The sequence below is a fragment of the Dreissena polymorpha genome, chromosome 6, assembly GCF_020536995.1.
Source record: "Dreissena polymorpha isolate Duluth1 chromosome 6, UMN_Dpol_1.0, whole genome shotgun sequence".
Taxonomy (NCBI): domain Eukaryota; kingdom Metazoa; phylum Mollusca; class Bivalvia; order Myida; family Dreissenidae; genus Dreissena; species Dreissena polymorpha.
In genome coordinates this window covers 48,700,412-48,721,834 of record NC_068360.1, presented here as the reverse complement: position 1 = coordinate 48,721,834, position 21,423 = coordinate 48,700,412, and the positions used below count along the sequence as shown (strand labels likewise).

The window sequence follows — 21,423 nt, the reverse complement described above, 5'->3', positions numbered from 1 at the left end:
TCAGAACGATATCAGATGACCAACACAGATGGAAATATAAATAACGTCAAAACCGACCAGAATAACACACCAAATTAATTAATCATTGCTTATCACGATAATTAAACATGTATGCGGTATGCAACCTGCAGATTGAATGTTGTATGATTTCATGTAAATAGCGTACTTCCTTATTTGTCTATCTCATATGCAAGATCCCGTCGGATATCGACACGTCAGCATTTTGTGTTCCAATCTATATTAATACACTTTTCGCCAGTAGAGGGAAGTTAGTTAGAGAGCGAGAGACCGACGAACATAACGGTCACACAATTTGTTATTGTCATGGGGCCAAAAGGCCATTACATTTAACTTACAGTTTAGATTATTTTACGATCATTGGAAACGTTGTGTTGAAATTTAATCAATAGAAATAAAACGATATGAACATTGAAAAGGACTTGCGTATGTTTATTATTATGTGTATCAATGACTATGTCACAGGTAAATCATCTAATTTACTTTCAAAAGTTGGACTAACTAATAACGACTAAACGGGGGGGGGGGGGGGGGGGGGGGCAACTTCTGATTTAACATAAAAATGCCGTTATACGCCGTAAATTTCAATAGTTGTCCGTAGCTTTTCGGAACGACTTTCAATTGAAATCATTGTATCATGCATGATTGTATGGTGCTTTGTGCTTGGATTAAACTCACATTTAGCTATCGGGGAAATTTATTGAACGCATCAATGTTTGGTTCCATTATGAACTGCGCCCATTGCATAAGTCTCTCTGTACAAACCAACAAACACATACCCAGCATGCAAATCACGAACACGAATTGTGCACCTGTACACATGAATGATACCATTAAGCCGAATGTAAAATGGCATTCGTCATCGGCTCGATATATGTGCCATGAAACATGAAAAGGTGTCTGCATGCAAGTTGAAAGTACCATCAAGAATCATACCACAGTTAGAAAAGATGGATTTAATTTACCTAAATACCGTTCCATAGAAAACATGTCATGAATGACGTCGTGTTCATGCAATTGCGGGTTTATGTTTTCGTGTGGCCGATTCTGTAAATATGTTTTTAACCCATTTATGCCTAGTGGACTCTCCCATCCTGCTAAATTGGATCAATTTATTTCCAAAATTAGGGATGTCTAGTATATTTATTTCAATATTTAGAATATTTTTACAGAAATTCCTTTAAGCAAACAGCGCAGACCCTGATGAGACGCCGCATCTTGCGGCGTCTCATCTGGGTCTACGCTGTTTTCCAAGGCCTTTTTTCTAGACGCTAGGCATAAATGGGTTAAGTGTATAACTGGATTTGAGAAAGTGTGAGAATTGGAACTTTTAAACCTGTTCAAACCTCTTTGTATTTTAACTGACAGTTCCATGTCGATAACCGAATATTTAATCATTTATATGTTTAATATTTTGTTGAATGAATTGTGTAGTACGTTATAGGCTTTTTACCATGATTCAAAATATGCTAACGATGATTTCTCGTATGATAATGTTTCAATAGTTTGATTAGTATTTGTGTTAGAGAACATTCTAGAGCTTAAAAGTTATTGAAAGTAACATCAATATATTCATTATGTTTGAATAATAGATTAATAAAATATTTAATTTTGTTCCAATACGTTTGGTATGTTATTTGTCACGAATATTTAAACAAATAATTTCATTTTTGATAAATGTGGTCTTTAGAAGTGATTTCCAATTGTGTGTTTTTTTCCTGATATTTCAGTATACAAGACTTAAATCTGTAATGATTTTCAGCAAAGTATGGTGTTAGAAATAACAAGAGATGTGTTTGCCGGAAACACAATGAACCCTACTGCACCGCTTTGAATTAAAAAAAAATATTTTTTGATTACGTCCATTTAAAAGAAATTACTTACTTTGTGAAAAAAGATCTGTTCCTGCCGAATGCTATACACTAGAAATGATCTCCCTTAAAAGCTTGTTACTTTTATTTTGTTTTTGACCTTTGACCGTGAAGGATGACCTTGACCTTGACCTTTCATCACTCAAAATGTGCAGCTCTATGAGATACACATGCATGCCAAATATCCAGTTGCTATCTTCACTATTGTCAAAGTTATGGCCAATGTTAAAGTTTTCGAACGAACGGACTGACTGACAGACAGACGGACGGACGGACGGACGGACTGACGGACAGTTCAACTGCTATATTCCACCCTACCGGGGTCATAAAAACACGCCAGTCATACGCGTCATTCTAAATAAAAAGTTACAGTATGTATTTCCGTATCTGGCTCATTCATCAACGGCAAATCGTTTTTTCCGAACTTCAAACCATTCTCTTGTTTAAGTATACGGTTAACTTATTTATTGTCACAACGACTACATGGTAATACAGAACATCGTGCAACAAAGAGGAAAACGTGTTAACATAAAAACGAACACACACAAACAAAACATGGTACTTAATGCAAGGCTTTAATTTTCGAACCTAGGTTGTCACCTTCTTTGGGCTCCCTAATTTTGCACCTAAAATTAATAAATAAACCACCTTTGAAAAATAAAACACCTTGATACAATTCTTTCGGACAAACTTGTGTATACATTACTACATAGAGAGTTTAAATGCATACAAAATGTCTTAAATGTGTATGACAAAAGTCATCTGCCGACCTTAAGATAGACAAAACAGTATATGTTTTAACTTTGCATCCTCATAAGTTTAGAAGCATCCATACATTTTTCGACATATTGGTTTTTGCTCTCAAACAAAATGTGTTGTAAAAATATGCCTGATTATTGATCTATATATATTTATGAATTCAAAGGTATATGCAACGAGTCTGCAAGAATATGACAATAACTAGAGTATACCTATATGAATGGCCACAACTGGTTCGTCTGATTGGCCGTTGATGCTGAAATGCGCATGCCCACTTCCATCAACGTGCACGGTCTTTCCGGTGCACGCGCCATTTTCGTAATTTCCCGATATGACGTCACAGTAATCTCCCGATGACAGACCGGTGTTTAGATCGCTGTTCATATGACTTCCATCGCCAACGATGGCGATAAAACCTAATTGATTAAATACGTTATTCAAAGGTAACTCAAGCCATGTGTTTAATGCAGGTAAGGATTAAATTAACAGTTACTGTAGATTAAATTTTACTTATGTATCACCAGTTTTAATAGTGTTATATTATGTATTACCTGTATTCAACCTCAAATCAAATGAGACTTTTTTATTTATTGCATGTTTGTCCCATTACTTCTACCTGATTAAATAACTTACCTTACGATAGTTGTAACGAATGCTTTTAAATTATATCTGCAAGTTCTATGTATTATGTTATTACTAACAGATTTTCAATTTTAGTGTTATCTTGTGTTGGGGGGTGGGGGGGGGGGGGACGGGTAGCCCGACTGCCCGGATGAAACGTCACCTGTCAGGTATCGTGACCACCAACCAATCTCACATGGAGATTGAATTGAACCCTTGTCGCCTAGGCTAGAAGCGCGTGTACCAACCACTGCGCTAGCCGGATATCAAATATTGGTGCTAGTTTGAGGTACTTTCAGGTAAGTGTTCCATTACGCAATTATACCGTACACACAACCACATCGTGCACGCAATCACGGTACGGGTCGGATAGATCCGTTGGAAGCCAGCTGCACTACAGGATTCCTCAATCAGTGACTGAGCGTCAGTGGGGTTATTTTGAAGTTACTTTTACGGACAGTTAGCCCTTACTTATGACTCATAAGCTCAAATTGTAATTGCGTAAGTATAAGCAGCTTATACATGTAAAACCTCTGAATCAGGAGTTTTATTATTACCTTTGTTTCCCCGTGAGAAAGCTATTTGATTATCGCCTAGAGCCTGCCAGTTCTGTATAGGAGTTCCGGCCACCACATTTCGAAAGGCAACCATATTGTACACTTGTCGCCACCTGTGTTCGCATACCTATCGAAATAATCGCGATATATTATAGAGAACCGCCATCTGCGTTCCATTTATATCGCAATAAAGGTAAAACATGCATACAACACGCATGGTTTATGTGTTTCGTTGGCCAAAAATAGGTGTTATTTTTTTACTTTTTACGAAAACAAACTTATATCTGTTAGATATATCGCACAGGGTGTTACGGCTGTGTCCTCTGTATATTAAAACTTCAAAAGTCTAAAGTCTTAAGCAATTGAAGTGTCACTTACTTGCAAACTACTTTTAAAATATACAAAAAACTGTTTTTAAGATTTGACGTTTTAATGTATACCAGTAATTAAAAGTACACCAACTTCTTTTAATGCATCGATTTCGTATAGAATGTGAAGAAAATAATTGTTCAGTATGTAAACTGGCAAAACATCATAAATACGCATGTAGCACATATTATAGCTTATGTTTGTCTACAGATATATATCTAAGTATCTGAATATTGGGAACTGTGTAACCAATCTTTAACAATCACTTACCAAAACATTAAATCATTATGACATAACTTACCCATCCATCACCACAGGTATTATCGGGGTTAATACGGACATCCTTAGTTCCCATGTCATCATTGTGAGGGGGGCCCATCCAGTTGTTTTGGTCATTGCCATTTTGATAGTTGCTGAAATGCGTGTAAATATAAAACGGTCACCGAAAAAACTGTGCGACTGTTCTTTACCTAACATAAACGTTCTCCGATTCTGACTTTGTTGAAAATTTAATTTAGTATTTTATGATATCTTTTTAACAAACACAAAACAAAAACAAGATGAAAATGAGGTCAATGCAAACGGTCAATACAAAACATGACGATTCCATATCAGTAGATTCCGCCTTTTTTACTTCCATACGCGTTTGTAAATGGCTTTAACATGTACTATATTTGCTTAATGTGTTATTACACGGGCCAGTCGTAGCTACTCATGACTCTCGGAAAACCGTACGGATGGGCCAGCATGAAGGCAGTGGCGATTTTCATCTCCTTTGGCTGACGGAAAGTAATAGGACCACCTGAAAAAAGTTCTCCGTTTTAACACGAACATATGAAAGTAACAATCCTGAATGATATACATGATACACCGCTTCTTTAACCAGTCAGTTCAAGGAGTTCATTAAATGTTTACTATCATTTTTTTTGTAGTGTGGCTTTGTGACAGACAACTGTACGACCCAAATGCTTAACACGAAGGCCGTTTGAAGTAAACTCCTTAAAGCAAGTTACAATTTGTATTTGGTCTACTTATATGAAAAGCAATAATCACCTACCACCACCTCCATGCCCACGTTGGTTGTCATGGTTATTAAGGAACACGAGGACGTCGTTGGTACTCGGCATGCCCCAACCTTCGCCGAAATTGCTCAGCCACTTTGCTTGGTTAGAGTGGCGCAAAAACACGTCGGCTAACTTGACTCCATAAATAAAGTTCGTAACACGACCAGTTCCGAAGTACTCGCTCATTTTGATTGGTTCGCCGCCCATATCAATGACCTCTTGGACGACGAACGGTTTTTTTCCAGATCCAAACGTGTCGCCACGGAGATTGTGAAGTCTGGCAAAAACAGCGCCAAGATCGCCGGGCCACATGTGCTTGGCAGCATCAACTCGGAATCCAGCAACTCCAAAATCAATCAGATGGTTCAGAAAACCAGCAATTTTGTCCCGCACGTAATCTGAGCCAAGTCGCAAATCGGCCATCGAGGAGAGACGACAGTTTCGAACTTCCTCGGGGTCTCCGTAATTGTGAATGCTGCCGTCGCCCGTGTGGCAGTTGTCTCCAGCATTGCAGTCGTTTGGTCCATATGGTACACCAGGGAACCTGCATGCGCCACCGTCGAAGCTACTTCCTCCTGTTCCATGCCCTGTGTAACTGCCGGTCATGTGGTTGAAGACAACGTCTACGTAGATTCTATTTTCAAGAAAAAATAACTTAATTAAGTTTTAAACTACTTTAATATAAGAAAAGAAGAATGCATAAATATAAATATATATAATATAAATTCTGCTGCTTTTGTTTTTTTGTTTTTTTTTTCATGGAAGACACACATTAGAATTTGAATTTGGTTTGCCACACAAATGTTATTTTTTTTAATTCAGAACAGTCATTGAAGAGTTTCCCGTGAAACATAATAAAGCATTATTGACAATTTAGCCAGAACATGATTTCCACTGTAACACATTAAAGGGGCCGTCCAACAGATTTTGGTATGTATTTAAGCTTGCCATTAACTGCTTTAAATGCTTTATATTAATAAATTTAAACATTTAAACTAAAAATCTCCAGTAAAAAATAAGAATACAATTTAAAAAAGGAAGAAAAAAACGTTAACCTCCACAGGGCTCGAACCACTGAACCCTAGAGTCATGGAAGCTTGGAGTAAAATGTCTCCCGACTTTACCACTCGTCCATCCACGCTCATGTCAAATGCGGGGTATTTTTTAGCTATATAAGCAATCCTCGTAGTTTCCCAAAATATCGATTCGCGTCGAACGACGCTTTAATCTGTTGGACAGTCCCTTTAACTAACCTCACTCCGGCTTTGTTGCAAGTGGACACCATATCTCTGAACTGTTGCTCATTGCCGCTGCGAGTTATGATGTTGTAACTAACGGGCTGGTAGCGTTCATACCAAGGTCTGTAAGGATCGGTCACCACTGCGTTCTCGGCTATAGGGCTTACCTATTCGAATACGGGAAAAACATATTGAGTATATGTGGGAAATTAGCGTTCTCGGCTATAGGGCTTACCTATTCGAATACGGGGAAAACATATTGAGTATATGTAGGAAATCAGCGTTCTCGGCTATAGGGTTTACCTATTCGAATACGGGAAAAATATATTGAGTACATGTAGGAAATGTAAAACCCATCGGAACAGAAAGGTCATGCAATATTCCGATGATACCTCTGTATGATAGAAAAGGAAAAGCGAACTATTGAATCTCACCACACTCATCTTTCCTTTCGTGTGTGCGTTTGTGAGATGTCGGGGGACTATTACAAAATTATGAGTACACAAAAATGCTATTGTTAAATAACATAATATATAACAATGAAAATAGTATGTGATGTCGTGATGAAACATACAAGTGTACATGCTACGAGCAAAACCAATGTAATTCACACGCCATGTAGGAAGTTGCTGTACTTTACGTGCAAAGCGAAGTGAAACGTGATGTTAATAAATGCAATGCCGTCTCCGTATGTTGTGCTGATGTTGTTTTAAATAAGTAGATTGTTGATGTTTTCTAGATATAACCGCTTTAAACAAAGTTGTATTTATATGTTTCGGTTTCCTAGTGACAGGTATGTTCAAATGCATTTCAAGTCATATGTAAGCTGATTGAAGTGAGTAAAATAAACAATTGGTATACGTTAACCCATTTATGCCAAGTGGACTCTCCCATCCTTCTAAATTGGATCAATTTATTTCCCAAATTAGGGATGTCTAGTATTTATTTCTATATTTAGAATATTTCTTACAGATTTTTTTTAAGCAAACAGCAAAGACCCTGATGAGACGCCGCATCATGCGGCGTCTCATCTGGGTCTACGCTGTTTGCCAAGGCCTTTTTTCTAGACGCTAGGCATAAATGGGTTAATGTTTTTAATTACGTGCTTTTATGAGTTTGCTTAAGGTTTTGAAATCATACATACTTGAACGCCACAGAATCCTAGGGGTCCCAGGAACCGCTCGCATTCCGCTTTGATGTCCGAAAATTTCCACTCAAACAAGTGCACTATCGTATCTCGTCCTGCCCCGCAGTGGGGATCGCTGTATGGGCCTGCAAGCGCACCTGGAGCACAGCCATTAACACTGCATTTCCGAACGAAGTAACTACTAAAAGGTCTAATATTCATGAATAACTTTTTTAAATTAGATAGATCGCGATGCTCACTGTTTCACATCGATTCCCGACTAAAAACAGTAAATGAAACGAAATGTTGACCCATTTATGCCTAGCGTCTAGAAAAAAGGTCTTGGCAAACAGCGTAGACCCAGATGAGACGCCGCATAATGCGGCGTCTCACCAGGGTCTGTGATGTTTGCTTAAAGGAATTTCTGTAAGAAATATTCTAAATATAGAAATAAATATACTAAATATATCAATAATTTTGGAAATAAATTGATCCAAATTAGAAGGATGGGAGAGTCCACTAGGCATAAATGGGTTAACGCTGCAAGACTCAGAAATGTAATTCGTCGAAACGTCATTATAGTAACGTTTTAATTTCCGCAACACCATTAAATGTAATTCACTAAGAGGCACTAACAATGTAATACAAAGGTCCTACGAAACATGCAAAAGCATGTTGCTATGGTTAACGTATAATAGTTTTTTCTCGCTCTTAATCATATAACAATATATTTTAAAATATTAAATGAGATCGTTCATGAAGAAATAAAATATTTTGCTGCACCCAATCAATGCCCACAGGGTAATATGTGGTTGTCTAATTGATATTGTTCATACGCATAAATGCGTTATAATGCTAATTTATATTTTATTTCAAATTAAATATAATCTCCCTCTGGTGAGGCACAATTGCCATTTATTTTGGAGTTTTAAGTCTGTTTTGTATTGCAATGAACAAATGACACGGTCCACCATAACGATTTAAATCAATTACAAGCCAAACTTCATGGCAAATAATATTAAATATAAGACGAGCATGTTAATAAAAATATATTTAAAATTGATAATTTTCAATTACGAGTCATGCTCACAGAAACATGTGTGTAAAATAAAAAGGTACATATATCAAAAGTATAACACGCCAAGCAACTAAGGCGATTCGATGAAACAACAGATGGATGACTAAACGCAACAAGACGCAAATAAAATGCATCTTTATAGGCCGGAAAGTTGAGATGTGCGTTAAAACTCTGTCTTGCAATTTTAGCTACCAAAGCATGTATGTCCTTTCATCAATTTAATTAAAACAAAATGACAATTAGGAGAGTGACATTGCGCTTACAGTGTGTAATTAACATATTATTGACACTGTCTTTACTCAGATACAACTTAAAACACGTTCACAATCTTTCGCTCGAGGGTAGTTGTTTTACGCGCGTATTCGTGTCGGAATTCATATATATAGAAAAAACATATCAAATTTGTGTTACATGTGGTATAACAAACTCATTGATAAATCAGTGTTTTCGCGTTTATTTTAAATTGACTTTGAAAGTTAGGAATGGGAATGCCGTGTTTGAGTCTTCTTAAACGTAGTCCTTATGTACAAAATTGTGATAAAATCTTTAATGTCTTGCCGATAGTGATATTTTTTCAGAAAATGGTGCGTAGTTTTGCATATTGTTACACTCGAAGAGCACAAACATATATTATATAATTTATTTTACAAAATGCAAAACATGCATATGGACTACCATGTTAATAATTGCATGGGGCAATTTGCCAAAGACGTTGGAAATTGGACCACCACTTTACTAAATTTGAAGCGTTTAAAAGTGTTACCATGAATCAGGTACGCGATCGTGAAAATCCACGGCGGAAACATAGTGTCAGTAGTGCTTACTCCAGTGAAACTGTTATATAAGTCCTTCTGCTTTTATACTGATTCAAACACATGTGTGTCGTCAGTGAGGGCCTTATCGCTAAGGGAATATGGTACACACTGGCCGGGTTGATGAAGTACTTGTTAAACTATGGTAAAGCCTCAACGTTCTTTTGCGAAACATATTTGGTGAAAAGGATAGACTAACCTTAAGGCAAAAATAAACCTACAGTTAGGAACGTATATTTTAACAAAGCAAGAACTAATTTGTAAGCAGCGTTTCTGTCTGTTAATATCCGATACAACCATTCAACACTGTATAACCTTTACCAATACATGTACCAATTAAAATTAGTTGCTTGAGAGCTATTTCATTTTTAGGTGATGTTTTATCGCAAACCTGTTGGGCATTCTAAGTATTGGGATGATGCATAATTTCTATTCAACAAATACACTTGGTATTATCAAATTTTTGTGCATATATATCAAGTAAGGAATGGTATAAACGGAATCATTTAGTTATTAAAGGATTAAATTCTCTATCAGCGTACCTCAAACATCGTTTAATTTTCACAATTAAATTTACATGGTTCTCATGGAAATGGCCAAGAATATATATAAGGAACGAAATATGTATGAATTTAGATTGAACAAACAATCGGAAATAAAACCGGATGATTGTAATTAACATCACAATAACTAATACAAGTTTATTAGATACTTCCAAACACTTATTGCTGTGATCGTTTTCAGTTTAGTAATTTGGATCATACTTCCATTAGTTAAAAAGGAAAACAATAAACAGTTAGTAAAAAGACACACAGAAGGTACCGAAAAGACAATAATCCATCTTTATTTTAATAAAAGTTATGACACAAACATGAGAAATAGAGCATCATAGCTAAATGATAACTGTTATTTTCTTAAATAAATTCACTCTGAACTCGTGGTTATTTGATTTAACATTAAATGAAATGCAAGTCACAACAATGATGTTTGCAATAATACATAGAATATTAATTATCAAAGTAAACTGCTTTTTGTATGAGATATATGTTACTAAAACTCAGTAAGATACATGAATGCTATAATAGTTTATTCTTTATTTGATTCCTTCACTTGTATGTGAACAATACAGTTAATTGTCATCCATTTGCTTGTTTGATATGTGTTACAATCGTTCTTTATTCATCGCAAAACAAGTTCCGATTAAGTAAGTTTAAACCTATTTATTTTAGCTTAATTGCATCGAAAGCCTAAGGCATAGAAACGCTCTACAGTCCGTTTCCAGTACTTGGTGTCGCTTGGGTCTAGAGAACGCAACCCGAGTGGGGATCGAACCCGTGACAACCTGATCGCTAGGCGGACACCTTATCCATTACACCACCGCGACCTTACAAAGGCCTAGTGGTTCAACATTGGCCTACTGGCCACCATAACAATACATTAAAATATATTACAATATATTAAAATGTATCGAGCTTTTTTAACGCGTGGTAGCACGTTCGAATGACATGTGTAATGGTAAGACGTCTGAATGTTCTAAAACAGCAAAGAAACTTTCAACAAAGTGTATCATACAATAATTTCATGTCTTGTTTTTTAGTTTTTGCACACACTAAATTACATGTAGACATATGTGTCGTGTTATGAGAAAACTAGGCTTAATGCATGTGCGTAAAGTGCCGTCCCAGATTAGCCTGTGCAGTCCGCACAGGCTAATCTGGGACGACACTTTCCGCGATGTATACACAATGGTCAAATACATTGAAAATCAGACTGCCAATACACCCAAATTACCAAAAGTGTAACGCTGTTGTAAATATCCTCGTCGTTAACAGGACGTCGGCAGTGATCACTCAAGTATCATATGATAAAAGTTCAAGTTCTATTTCATACTTTAGAAACAATTTTTGACGTATGACTGGGACTGTCTTTTCTTTATGGGAATAGGAACATGGGGTGAATACGGCTGTACGAGTCTATTTGGTGCTGAATATCAGGTTTAAGTTTCGACGAGACTTCCAGAACATTTTAATGCGTAAACATGTAATTTAACATAAACATTAATATAATAATACCTATATATACATATATTTAATAAAACATGTACATATTATTGCAATGAAACGTATTTTTCCTTTGTATTTTCATGAACTGTTTATATTGTAAACACTGTACGCTTATGTCAAATTGGGCTTAACGGCCTTCTGGAAGTGACGTTTAATAATAAAACATAACACATGCATTTTAAGTGAATTATAAATATTCACACGAAAATGCATATGCAGTTTGGATCTTATATTTCAAGATCGTAAAAACTATATTGTATTCACAGCCGTTAAAAAACCAAGCACCAGTTTTTGAATTAGTCCACACAAGCCTGTGTCATTTTTAACAATTTTAAATACACCAGCAGGATAGGTTAAAATCTCGGCGAATCAATTTTACAAATTGTGTAAACGCCTTAAACAGTACATGTATTGGTGACGTGTTTGTATAATAAGAATAAATAGATATATAAATATTTTATTCTGTATTGCTTTCCAAATACTAAACAACAAATGTACAAAAGCATTCGAGCCAAACGCAAACGCTAAACATAAAAATAGAAGTTAAGATCGAAATCCCTTTCATACACCATTCAAATGGTATTGACACAACGTTTCGGATAAGAACATGAATTTGCTCTAACACATGTAACATAGCAGACGTTGAGGCTATGAAATCCCTTTATGTAAAATGGTCATGACCTTGTGGAACAATCTGTCCGTAAATTTGTTCTAAAGAGAAAGTAGGCCATATCAGTGTATTGCTGCCTTAAATTTAAGACTAAGGGATTGTTTCAAAGTTTTTGCTTTGCCTTAAATAAATTGCGAAGGGTTACAATAATATGTCGCCTGATAATGTTTCTGGAGTTAATTAATTTTACTCTTTCACACGTGACAAATGGAATCATCCAAAAATACTTGTGTAAATATGATTAAGTTTAAATTCTTAAAAGCACCTCAAGTTCCTTTTGGATGCGTGGAATTGTGAAATGTCGCATGGAAACGTAAGATGGCCGTTCTTTTTCATATCGAGGACCTGAACATGTTAGTACGCAACTGCCTTCTTATCATAGTGCTTTATCGAGGACCTGAACATGTTAGTACGAAACTGCCTTCTTATCATAGTGCTAATCAACAAGAATTTAGTACCTCAAATACAATTTTGAAAAGGTTGCTACATTTGTGTTGATAATTAATTAATTTACTACCATTTTGATGTATTTCTTCATTAAACTTAGTAAAACATGTACTGAACGTCGGAACAAAACATTACTCTACATATTTACAACATAATCCATAATGCAATTTTTATTTAACAAAATAATACAATTTAGCACTACTGGCACCAACGTATGAGTGAATGTATTATAGTATAAAATGTATAAGTTGATTTATAAACATTTATTACGACGGGAAAACGCACATATCTTTTTTTTAACATTTAAAACTACATTCAAAGATGGAAACATTGAAATACTGAAACCAGTTTGTGTTAGTTTTCTGTTTTTATTGATCGAAAAAACTAATATTTAACAGACTTCCGTATAACGCCTCTGTTTTGTTATTTGAATGTCTTAGAATTTATTTAATTGTCTATTTTCAACATAGTTGCCATTCGTCCATGACACTTCTGAAATAATGTGGTGTCATCCTCATGTATTCAATTGAAGAATGTAGATATTTATAATACTTTCGCATAGCATTCCCATATAAGGACAGTCTGGAAAAGAGGAAGTAAGTGTATCCGTTTTTAAGTACATGTGTGTCAGTTTGGATATTATTCAAATAGTTTGCTTGCAAAAATAGACGATGACAGTATATTCGATCGTTAGTAAGCTATGATTACTATATAAAGTGAAGCGTAATCTTGGTAATGTTCAAATTGCTGTAGTATTCATGTAAACAGTCATGCAAGAACTCAAGAAACATTTTACGTGTCAAAATGTAATGATATGTGTACAGGAAAACGCCCGTCTCATTCATTTAAATAAAAATAATTGTTGAACCACAATCGTTTAGATTTTGTATCAATTCAGAGCTATAATCATGTAGTTAGGAGTCAAACATATATGAGAGAACATGACACACTAGCGAGTTATTTTCTTACTGGGTTCTGTTCCATATATTGTATCATTGTTTTACTAAAACATTTCATTGACTAGAAAGCGTTAAATTGCAGAATAAATTTCAATGAACAGTTCTTCGAGTGATGTACGTCTTTGTTAGACCGAGTTAGGCAACAAAATATTGTATTTGACCAATATCGTGTAGCAAACATGCGCATTACACATGTTTTACGACATTGTTTGTGCTGTGAAATAACAAATTGCATATCACACTTTCATTAAGTTTTGTTGTGAGGAATTGGGCATATCACACTTTCATTAAGTATTGATGTGAGGAATTGCATATCACACTTACATTAAGTATTGTTGTGAGGAATTGCATATCACACTTTCATTAAGTATTGTTGTGAGGAATTGCATATCACACTTTCATTAAGTATTGTTGTGAGGAATTGCATATCACACTTTCATTAAGTATTGTTGTGAGGAATTGCATATCACACTTTCATTTAGTATTGTTGTGAGGAATTGCATATCACACTTTCATTAAGTATTGTTGTGAGGAATTGCATATCACACTTTCATTAAGTATTGTTGTGAGGAATTGCATAACACACTTTCATTAAGTATTGTTGTGAGGAATTGCATATCACACTTTCATTAAGTATTGTTGTGAGGAATTGCATATCACACTTTCATTAAGTATTGTTGTGAGGAATTGCATATCACACTTTCATTAAGTATTGTTGTGAGGAATTGCATATCACACTTTCATTAAGTATTGTTGTGAGGAATTGCATAACACACTTTCATTAAGTATTGTTGTGAGGAATTGCATATCACACTTTCATTAAGTATTGTTGTGAGGAATTGGGCAGACATGGGATAAACGTTTTATTTCAGCATTACTCTGACAAAATGGACATCATTTTGTTTTCGATTCTTAAGTCAATTGATGTGTATCATGTTTGTTTCTGCTGTTTGTTGTGTTAATATGCAATTCAAATACAAGAAAAACGAAAACATAATAGGCTTAAGGAAGATTGGGTGTTAATTAGAGATATGCTACCTGTTTGCGTCTCACAAATAGGTAAAAACACTCAATTAAGCTTGTTGTGCAGGTTTTTTATCACAACATCACGTAATAAACGTTTCTACATTCAGCACTTAAATCTGCTATAATCTATTCTATAAGTACAACACCTGAACCATTTATGTTCAGCTCACCTTAGCACGAAGTCCTAAAGTTATGTATCGTTATCACCCTATTAGGTGTGCAATGTGGTTCGTCAATGTTTAGCTATTCATAACTCTAGAGGCCACATGTATGTGTCCGGTGTGTCCTCAAATGAGATCACCTTAGTCGAATCTCATACTGATGAAACTTTGTCAAATATTTATAATGAAAATGTCTAGTGCTATTTAAATCTGGGTAATGTGCGGTAAACATGAGGTCAAATCGTTAAAAAAACGTGATACCACTTTTGAGGTCAAAATAATGACTCAATATTGATGAAACCCAGTCAGAATATCTATTATGTACACTATTTTGGATATTATTGAAACTGAGTCACTTGTGTCAAAAACCTAGATATATAATTCGTTTTTTTTTATAAAATTTTGTTATTGCTCAAAGCCACAGTAATGAATTAATCTTGGCAAGAATTATTCCTCTTTTACCAAGATGTTGGGCGAGTTTAAATCTGGATCAAAACCTCGGTTATCAGGTGGAATATTATACAAATCGTGTAACCTCTGTACAGGACACATCTATTGATCAATCTCAATGTAGCTTGGTCATTTTGCGTTGTATTTTGGACAAAATCTATGCTGAATTAAAATGTGAGTATTTTGGACAAAATCAATGCTGAATTAAAATGTGAGTATTTTGGACAAAATCAATGCTGAATTAAAATGTGAGTATTTTGGACAAAATCTATGCTGAATTAAAATGTGAGTATTTTGGACAAAATCAATGCTGAATTAAAATGTGAGTATTTTGGACAAAATCTATGCTGAATTAAAATGTGGGTTACGGATGTCTACAAAAATTGTATTTCCATGTCTGATCTGATAAAATCCATATAACAACTCTAGAAGCCACATATATGACTCGGTGTTTGTCAGAATATATATGTTGACAATATCAAAACTATGTTTGAATCAGGGTCAAATCGAGTCAAACACTATGTCACCTGGTCAAGTCTTTGACAATTATTGTACATTGAATTCACTCAGGTGTGCAATTTAGGACCATGATGACCCTTTTGTTGCTGTTGATGAATTGGCAGTTCAGTTTTATGATCTTCTGAACTCTTTTCTGGGGAGAAAGAATCAAATACTGCACTAGCTTGCACTAGGATCCAGCAAAAGGAACCATGTTTCTCCACTTGTTAAACTCCCTTCGAAAAAGCTGGGGTATTATGTTTTGCAGGTCGATATACCGTTTGTTTTTTTGCGTATGTTTGACACTTTCTGACAAAGAATCCACCTGGTTTTATGGCAACTTTTGATAAAAGAAAGATGCCTATTTTAGGTTGAACGTCAACGTGTCAGAGGTTTGTAACATGAACTAAAATAGGTATACAGGTGATTTTATGGACCGTTATTCCCCCAAAACACAATTCTTAAGAGGACCTTCACGTGTGATAAATAGACTCGTAGAATCTGACAATAGACTCATCCCGGAGTTCGCTCGAGTTAAGAAAAACCCACTAATCTTTCGGTACAAACAACGCTGGCCCATTATATCAACCAGTGATAGTTACTTTAAATAATAACGGTTGCTATGGTGTGTGGTTTTGGAAGGATTATAAATGGATCAGCTTTATTTGTACCAGCAGATTAGTGGGTTTTTTAAATGTTGCTTTTCCGGGATGCATATATTGAACACTGTTTTATTGAATACAGATGCACATGCTCTCAAGCATGTAATCCCCTTATTGTGTATACATACATTGATTTTAATTGCTTGCGAATTTCCGCCTGTGAGGGAATTAGGACCAACGTTTGCAAGTTGGGAGTGGGGAGGGAGTATACATGTTTTAAAAACATCGCTCGTATTTCATCGTACAATTTATTCAACTATTATAACCATAAACAACGCATATATCTGTATCCAAATGTCAGGTAACAACTACTGTAACAGTCAACAAATACCCGGTCTGTGTAATATATATTCCCTGTTATATAGAAACCAAAACCCGCAATGGAAGCGCAATATTGGTACCCCAAGTGGTTTCTGACGTCATAAATGCATGTGGCATGCCCACATATAAAGCTTAAAATGTATCATGCTTTATAATCCCATTTGACCACTTTAGGAATCGATTTTAGTGTGCACAATACATTTTCTAAGCATACTTGAAAAAAAAACACAATGTGTTTGTCAGAAACACAATGCCCCCTAATGTACCGCTTTTTTACCTTTATTCTTGAAGGATGACCTTGACCTTTCACCACTCAAAATGTGCAGCTCCATGAGATACACATGCATGCCAAATATCAAGTTGCTATGTTCAATATTTCAAAAGTTATTGCAAAACTTTACTATATTAAAATTTTAAATTTTTTACCTTTGACCTTGAAGAATGACCTTGACCTTTCACCACTCAAAATGTGCAGCTCCATGAGATACACATGCATGCCAAATATCAAGTTGCTTTGTTCAATATTTCAAAAGTTATTGCAAAACTTTACTATATTAAACTTTTAAATTTTTGACCTTTAACCTTGAAGGATGACCTTGACCTTTCACTACTCAAAATGTGCAGCTCCATGAGATACACATGCATGCCAAATATCAAGTTGCTATGTTCAATATTTCAAAAGTTATTGCAAAACTTTACTGTAAGGTTAAAGTTTTGGGACAGAATGACAGACAGAAAGAAAAACAGGCCAAAAACAATATACCCCCGATGTATCGATCTGGGGGCATAAAAAGTACTGTATTTAATAGCTGAAAATAAGAAATAGTTCCTTATATTTGAAGGTTTATAAATCAATAAATGTCCATGTTGGGACGCAAATGTTGTTTCTAATTTACATTATTGGCATTATGACATATTTGTACACACAGGTGGCGTTAAATGTGTGACATTTTGTTCCATTGTGACGTCATCACCACGTGGCATACAAGTACTGCATTGAGCGTTATTCCAAACTGTCTGCAACACAGTATTGTCCTGTCTTTGAAAGCGCTGAATAAGTGAGATTGTCGTTGTTTGCATTTTTAAAACAACAACGACAGCATGAGGTTTAAATATGAGTATATTAATGTCTGAAACTTCATTAGTCAAACTATTACACACGTGTTAAAAGCTACGTTGCCTGCTAAAATGATGCAATTTATGGAAAAGATCGAAGCCAGCACAAATTTACATTTTTTATCGAAAAACAAAATAAATACGTACGAGACAGCTCAATAAATGATCTACATGACAGCGCACATGCCAATCAACAGCAAAGGAAAATACATCATTGCAAGTTCATTTGTATACTTTAATTATTGTACATTAAGGTTATCAAATGTTCACTCACATATTCCATCAATGTTATTTGTTTCTATGTTACTGCACAGGCTAATTCATTAATGCACAGGCTAATTCATTACTGCACAGGCTAATTCATTACTGCACATGCTAATTCATTACTACACAGGCTTATTCATTACTGCACAGGCTAATTCATTAAACCCCCTTTTCACAGAGTTTGGCTCATCTACGTTGTGAAATCTGAACTTTGTTTGTAGAAGGGACTTTCATACAAACAGGGTCATTCAGGCATACATAAAATGGAAATGGAAGCAAATGATGACCAGCTATTGCACCAAAACACGACTTATAGGGATGGGAAGTGCAAAAATATATAGGATTATTTATATTTACAATTCATTGACTAGAAACTGCCTTAAAAGACTAGCACAGTTTTAAATTCACACTCGACAATCACCACGACATATTAACAATTTAAATAACTGTCATCATGTTTCATGATATTGTGTATTAGTAGTTTAGTACAGACAATGGTTGACCCTAAAAACTACAAAATATGCAAACAGTCATAAATTATCATCATGTATAACATCATGTAAAGCAAAATCTGCTGCTTGTACTAGGGTATCTCTTTCAAACAGAGAGTTCCTAATGATAAACACACGTATAACGTTTTTATTGTAGCAAACCAAGGCAAAACACTTTTTAAGTCCCTTGCATTGATATGGAAGAGAATCCAATTTTACAAATCCTTTCGCGTTTTAAAGGCCCTATAAAGGTGACAAATCCCATTATTATGCATATAAACTGGTCTAATTTTTTTTACCGGATTTCAGTTACTCTTGTATAAAAAATGCAAATAACACAGCTCAGCTGCAACGTTGTCAAGAATTAGGGAAGATAAACCCATTTCATAATTGGAAGAAATGTTTACAACTTCAAAAATAGCCGAAAGAAAATTCAATTTTTAATTATATTTTAAACAACTTTTTACCAGCAGAAAGTAATTTATTAGATTACTACAAATGTTTTAACCATTTAGAAGAGACCTACTTTGTGAGTGATACAGTAAATCGTTGGAAATCAACGATATATTTTTGGTGACCTTAGTCACTTTCACTTTCCTGATTAAACAGCGATGCAAATAAACTGATTGTTTGTAAACACAATTGACTTGGAGGACACTGTATTTTGAGCTCAAAACAAGTTGTATTGATCATTTTTTAATGTCCAATAGCGTATATATATTGTTTTTGATAACCTTTATAAATAAAATATGAAAACAAAATATTTAAAAATCGGTAAATAATTACGGATCGTCACCTTTGAGGGCCTTTAAACAGACCCGCTTTTATATAATACAACGATAGCGTGGCATGCATATTGTGCGTGGCCATGCATAACAAATCATAAATTGAAATGTCTGTAATTAAAAACACAGATTAAAATATAATATCAATACAGAGCATTATTAGTTAAAAATGTATGATTCACCATTAATGGAACCAGTTAATGAAGGCATTTTATTTAAATAATATAAGTGCTTGAGACAACAAATAATGTACAAGTCCGTATCAATGTATTTGTGCACATACTATACATTTCAGTTTAACAAACTCTAGACAATATATGGAATATGGAATGTCAACTGTTAGCACATAACCACAATGAAATCATTAACACATATCAAATTGCGCAGTCGTCACACTTACAAACACAGTGAGAACGCAATAGAAAGAACACATGACCTTGACAATCCGACCTCATAAAGCATGAGCACAATGACGTACAATTGGATGTCGGCACATCAGCTGGAGCCAAGCGTTACTGGAATAGTGAAATACAACGTCAACATTATTACTTATATCATTTAATATGACACTGCTGACTTCAAACGTTACTGGAATGGTGATATTGGACTGAGCTGATGTCAAACGTCATTGGAATCGTGAAGTAGCAATCAGCTGATGTCAAACGTTACTGGAGTCATGAAATACGACGCCACTGCATGAAGCTACGTTAGGGCTCTCTGGTGGAGAAATATCAGTGGTGCGTAACATCGTTATACCAGAGTCTGAGCTGGAGGAATCGTGTCGTTCATACTCCTGCAAGGTCAGTGAAAAATGTATTAACTACTTCACTTATGAGCTTTGTTCTGTGAAAACTGGGCTTAATGCATGTAGTTCCATTTTAAGGAGATCCCTTTTAAATGAAAATCCAGTTTAGGCGGAACATGGCCATCTATAAACCCCTGTATTAAGCCTTGTTTTCCCAGTACAAGGAAACGTGCATGATGAGTGGTTATTATTTTGTTTGGTAACTTGAAATAAGTTTTATGTTGTATCATTGTTTGATTAGCCACAAAACATGTGAAGAATCAAATTCCGTGTACTATGTATAACCGTCTGAATGAACATTAAAGACAAGTCCATAGCATTTTGGCAAGTTTTTGCAATTACTGTAAACCATCCATTACCTTGTAATATTGAAACAATTATTTATAAATATTGTGCTTGCAATTGCAAAATTTATTACAGATTATCAAATCTGTGTGTGGTAGAAAAATAACCATGCAAATTTTAATCAGTGGTTAAATGTTTGAACAACATTGTTTCCATAATACATTTGCTTACTGCGTGATCTAATGGTACCATATGCAGCTTATTATAATGTGCTTTGTTCAGTTAGGAACTAAGTGACTATGGCTGTGGGTTATAACTTGTGTTAATCGTGCATGCTTACGGCGTGTTCCACAGGTACCATGTGCAGGTTCTTGGTCCTCAGTAGCGGACTCTTCCTCAACAGTCCGGGCGATGTGGCGCCCCCTATCACGGGCGCTAGCAGCGTGGACTGCTGGACTGACGGACTGCTCACCACAGCCTTCTCTGGCACCACGTGACCCGTGAGGCACGTGATCGGGATCTTGTAGATGAACCGTATGGGCATGGAGGATTTGGCTGTGAAACACGAAATGAAATAAATAATATAAATGATTTTTTGAAACGTTTAAATCAGAACCATCTAGAAATATTTAACTCCAACAAACAAAAATGAAAAATTCTACGAGACATTCTCTACAAAACAAATAGAATTGATAGAATTTTGCTTTAAAAGGAATTTTTAAGGAAGTCTATCTTTAGCGAAAATCCAGTCTAAGCGGAAAAAGTCGTCCCTGATTGGTTTAAGGAGACTGCACAGGCTAATTTCGGTCAACACTTTACGCACATGCATGAAGCAGCGCTTTCCCAGAGTGGCACACATACAAATTATGCATTAACCCTTAAAGCGCTGGAGCTGAATTTTAAAGGC

General features: G+C 35.3%; 2 protein-coding genes across 4 annotated transcripts in view; both read right to left on the bottom strand.

Annotated features, from left to right (window-relative positions):
- Nucleotides 1-2,339: 2,339 nt before the first annotated feature.
- LOC127835004 (alpha-amylase-like) lies at nucleotides 2,340-9,631 on the bottom strand. The gene is made up of 9 exons (XM_052361169.1): nucleotides 9,465-9,631; nucleotides 7,642-7,781; nucleotides 6,513-6,664; nucleotides 5,253-5,893; nucleotides 4,889-4,997; nucleotides 4,497-4,608; nucleotides 3,827-3,953; nucleotides 2,861-3,064; nucleotides 2,340-2,515 (listed from the first exon to the last, which is right to left on the bottom strand). Exons 1-9 carry the CDS (start codon nucleotides 9,505-9,507, stop codon nucleotides 2,478-2,480), a joined length of 1,566 nt encoding a protein of 521 aa, XP_052217129.1. The 5' UTR covers nucleotides 9,508-9,631; the 3' UTR covers nucleotides 2,340-2,477.
- A 7,050-nt stretch (nucleotides 9,632-16,681) lies between these two features.
- Nucleotides 16,682-21,423, bottom strand: part of LOC127833963 (GTPase-activating Rap/Ran-GAP domain-like protein 3) — a 270,432-nt gene continuing 265,690 nt past the window's right edge. For 2 of the 3 annotated variants that reach the window (XM_052359480.1, XM_052359481.1), the window contains exons 26-27: nucleotides 20,857-21,071; nucleotides 16,682-20,219 (exon numbers count right to left, since the gene is read on the bottom strand). In XM_052359480.1, the coding sequence (XP_052215440.1) occupies nucleotides 20,085-20,219; nucleotides 20,857-21,071 (350 nt within the window). In that variant the 3' untranslated portion in view covers nucleotides 16,682-20,084. The remainder of the gene's footprint in view (nucleotides 20,220-20,856; nucleotides 21,072-21,423) is intronic. The other variant, XR_008027702.1, reaches the window with a different exon arrangement.

Bases quoted from the DNA above. Each gene is read 5' to 3' on its own strand.
- LOC127835004 (XM_052361169.1), bottom strand. From the start codon at position 9,507: ATGTTTCCGCCGTGGATTTTCACGATCGCGTACCTGATTCATG. The intron at 7,782-9,464 runs GTAACACTTTTA...GCTGTGCTCCAG, and splicing joins GATCGCGTACCTGATTCATG to GTGCGCTTGCAGGCCCATAC. The intron at 3,954-4,496 runs GTAAGTTATGTC...TTATTTCGATAG, and splicing joins ATACCTGTGGTGATGGATGG to GTATGCGAACACAGGTGGCG.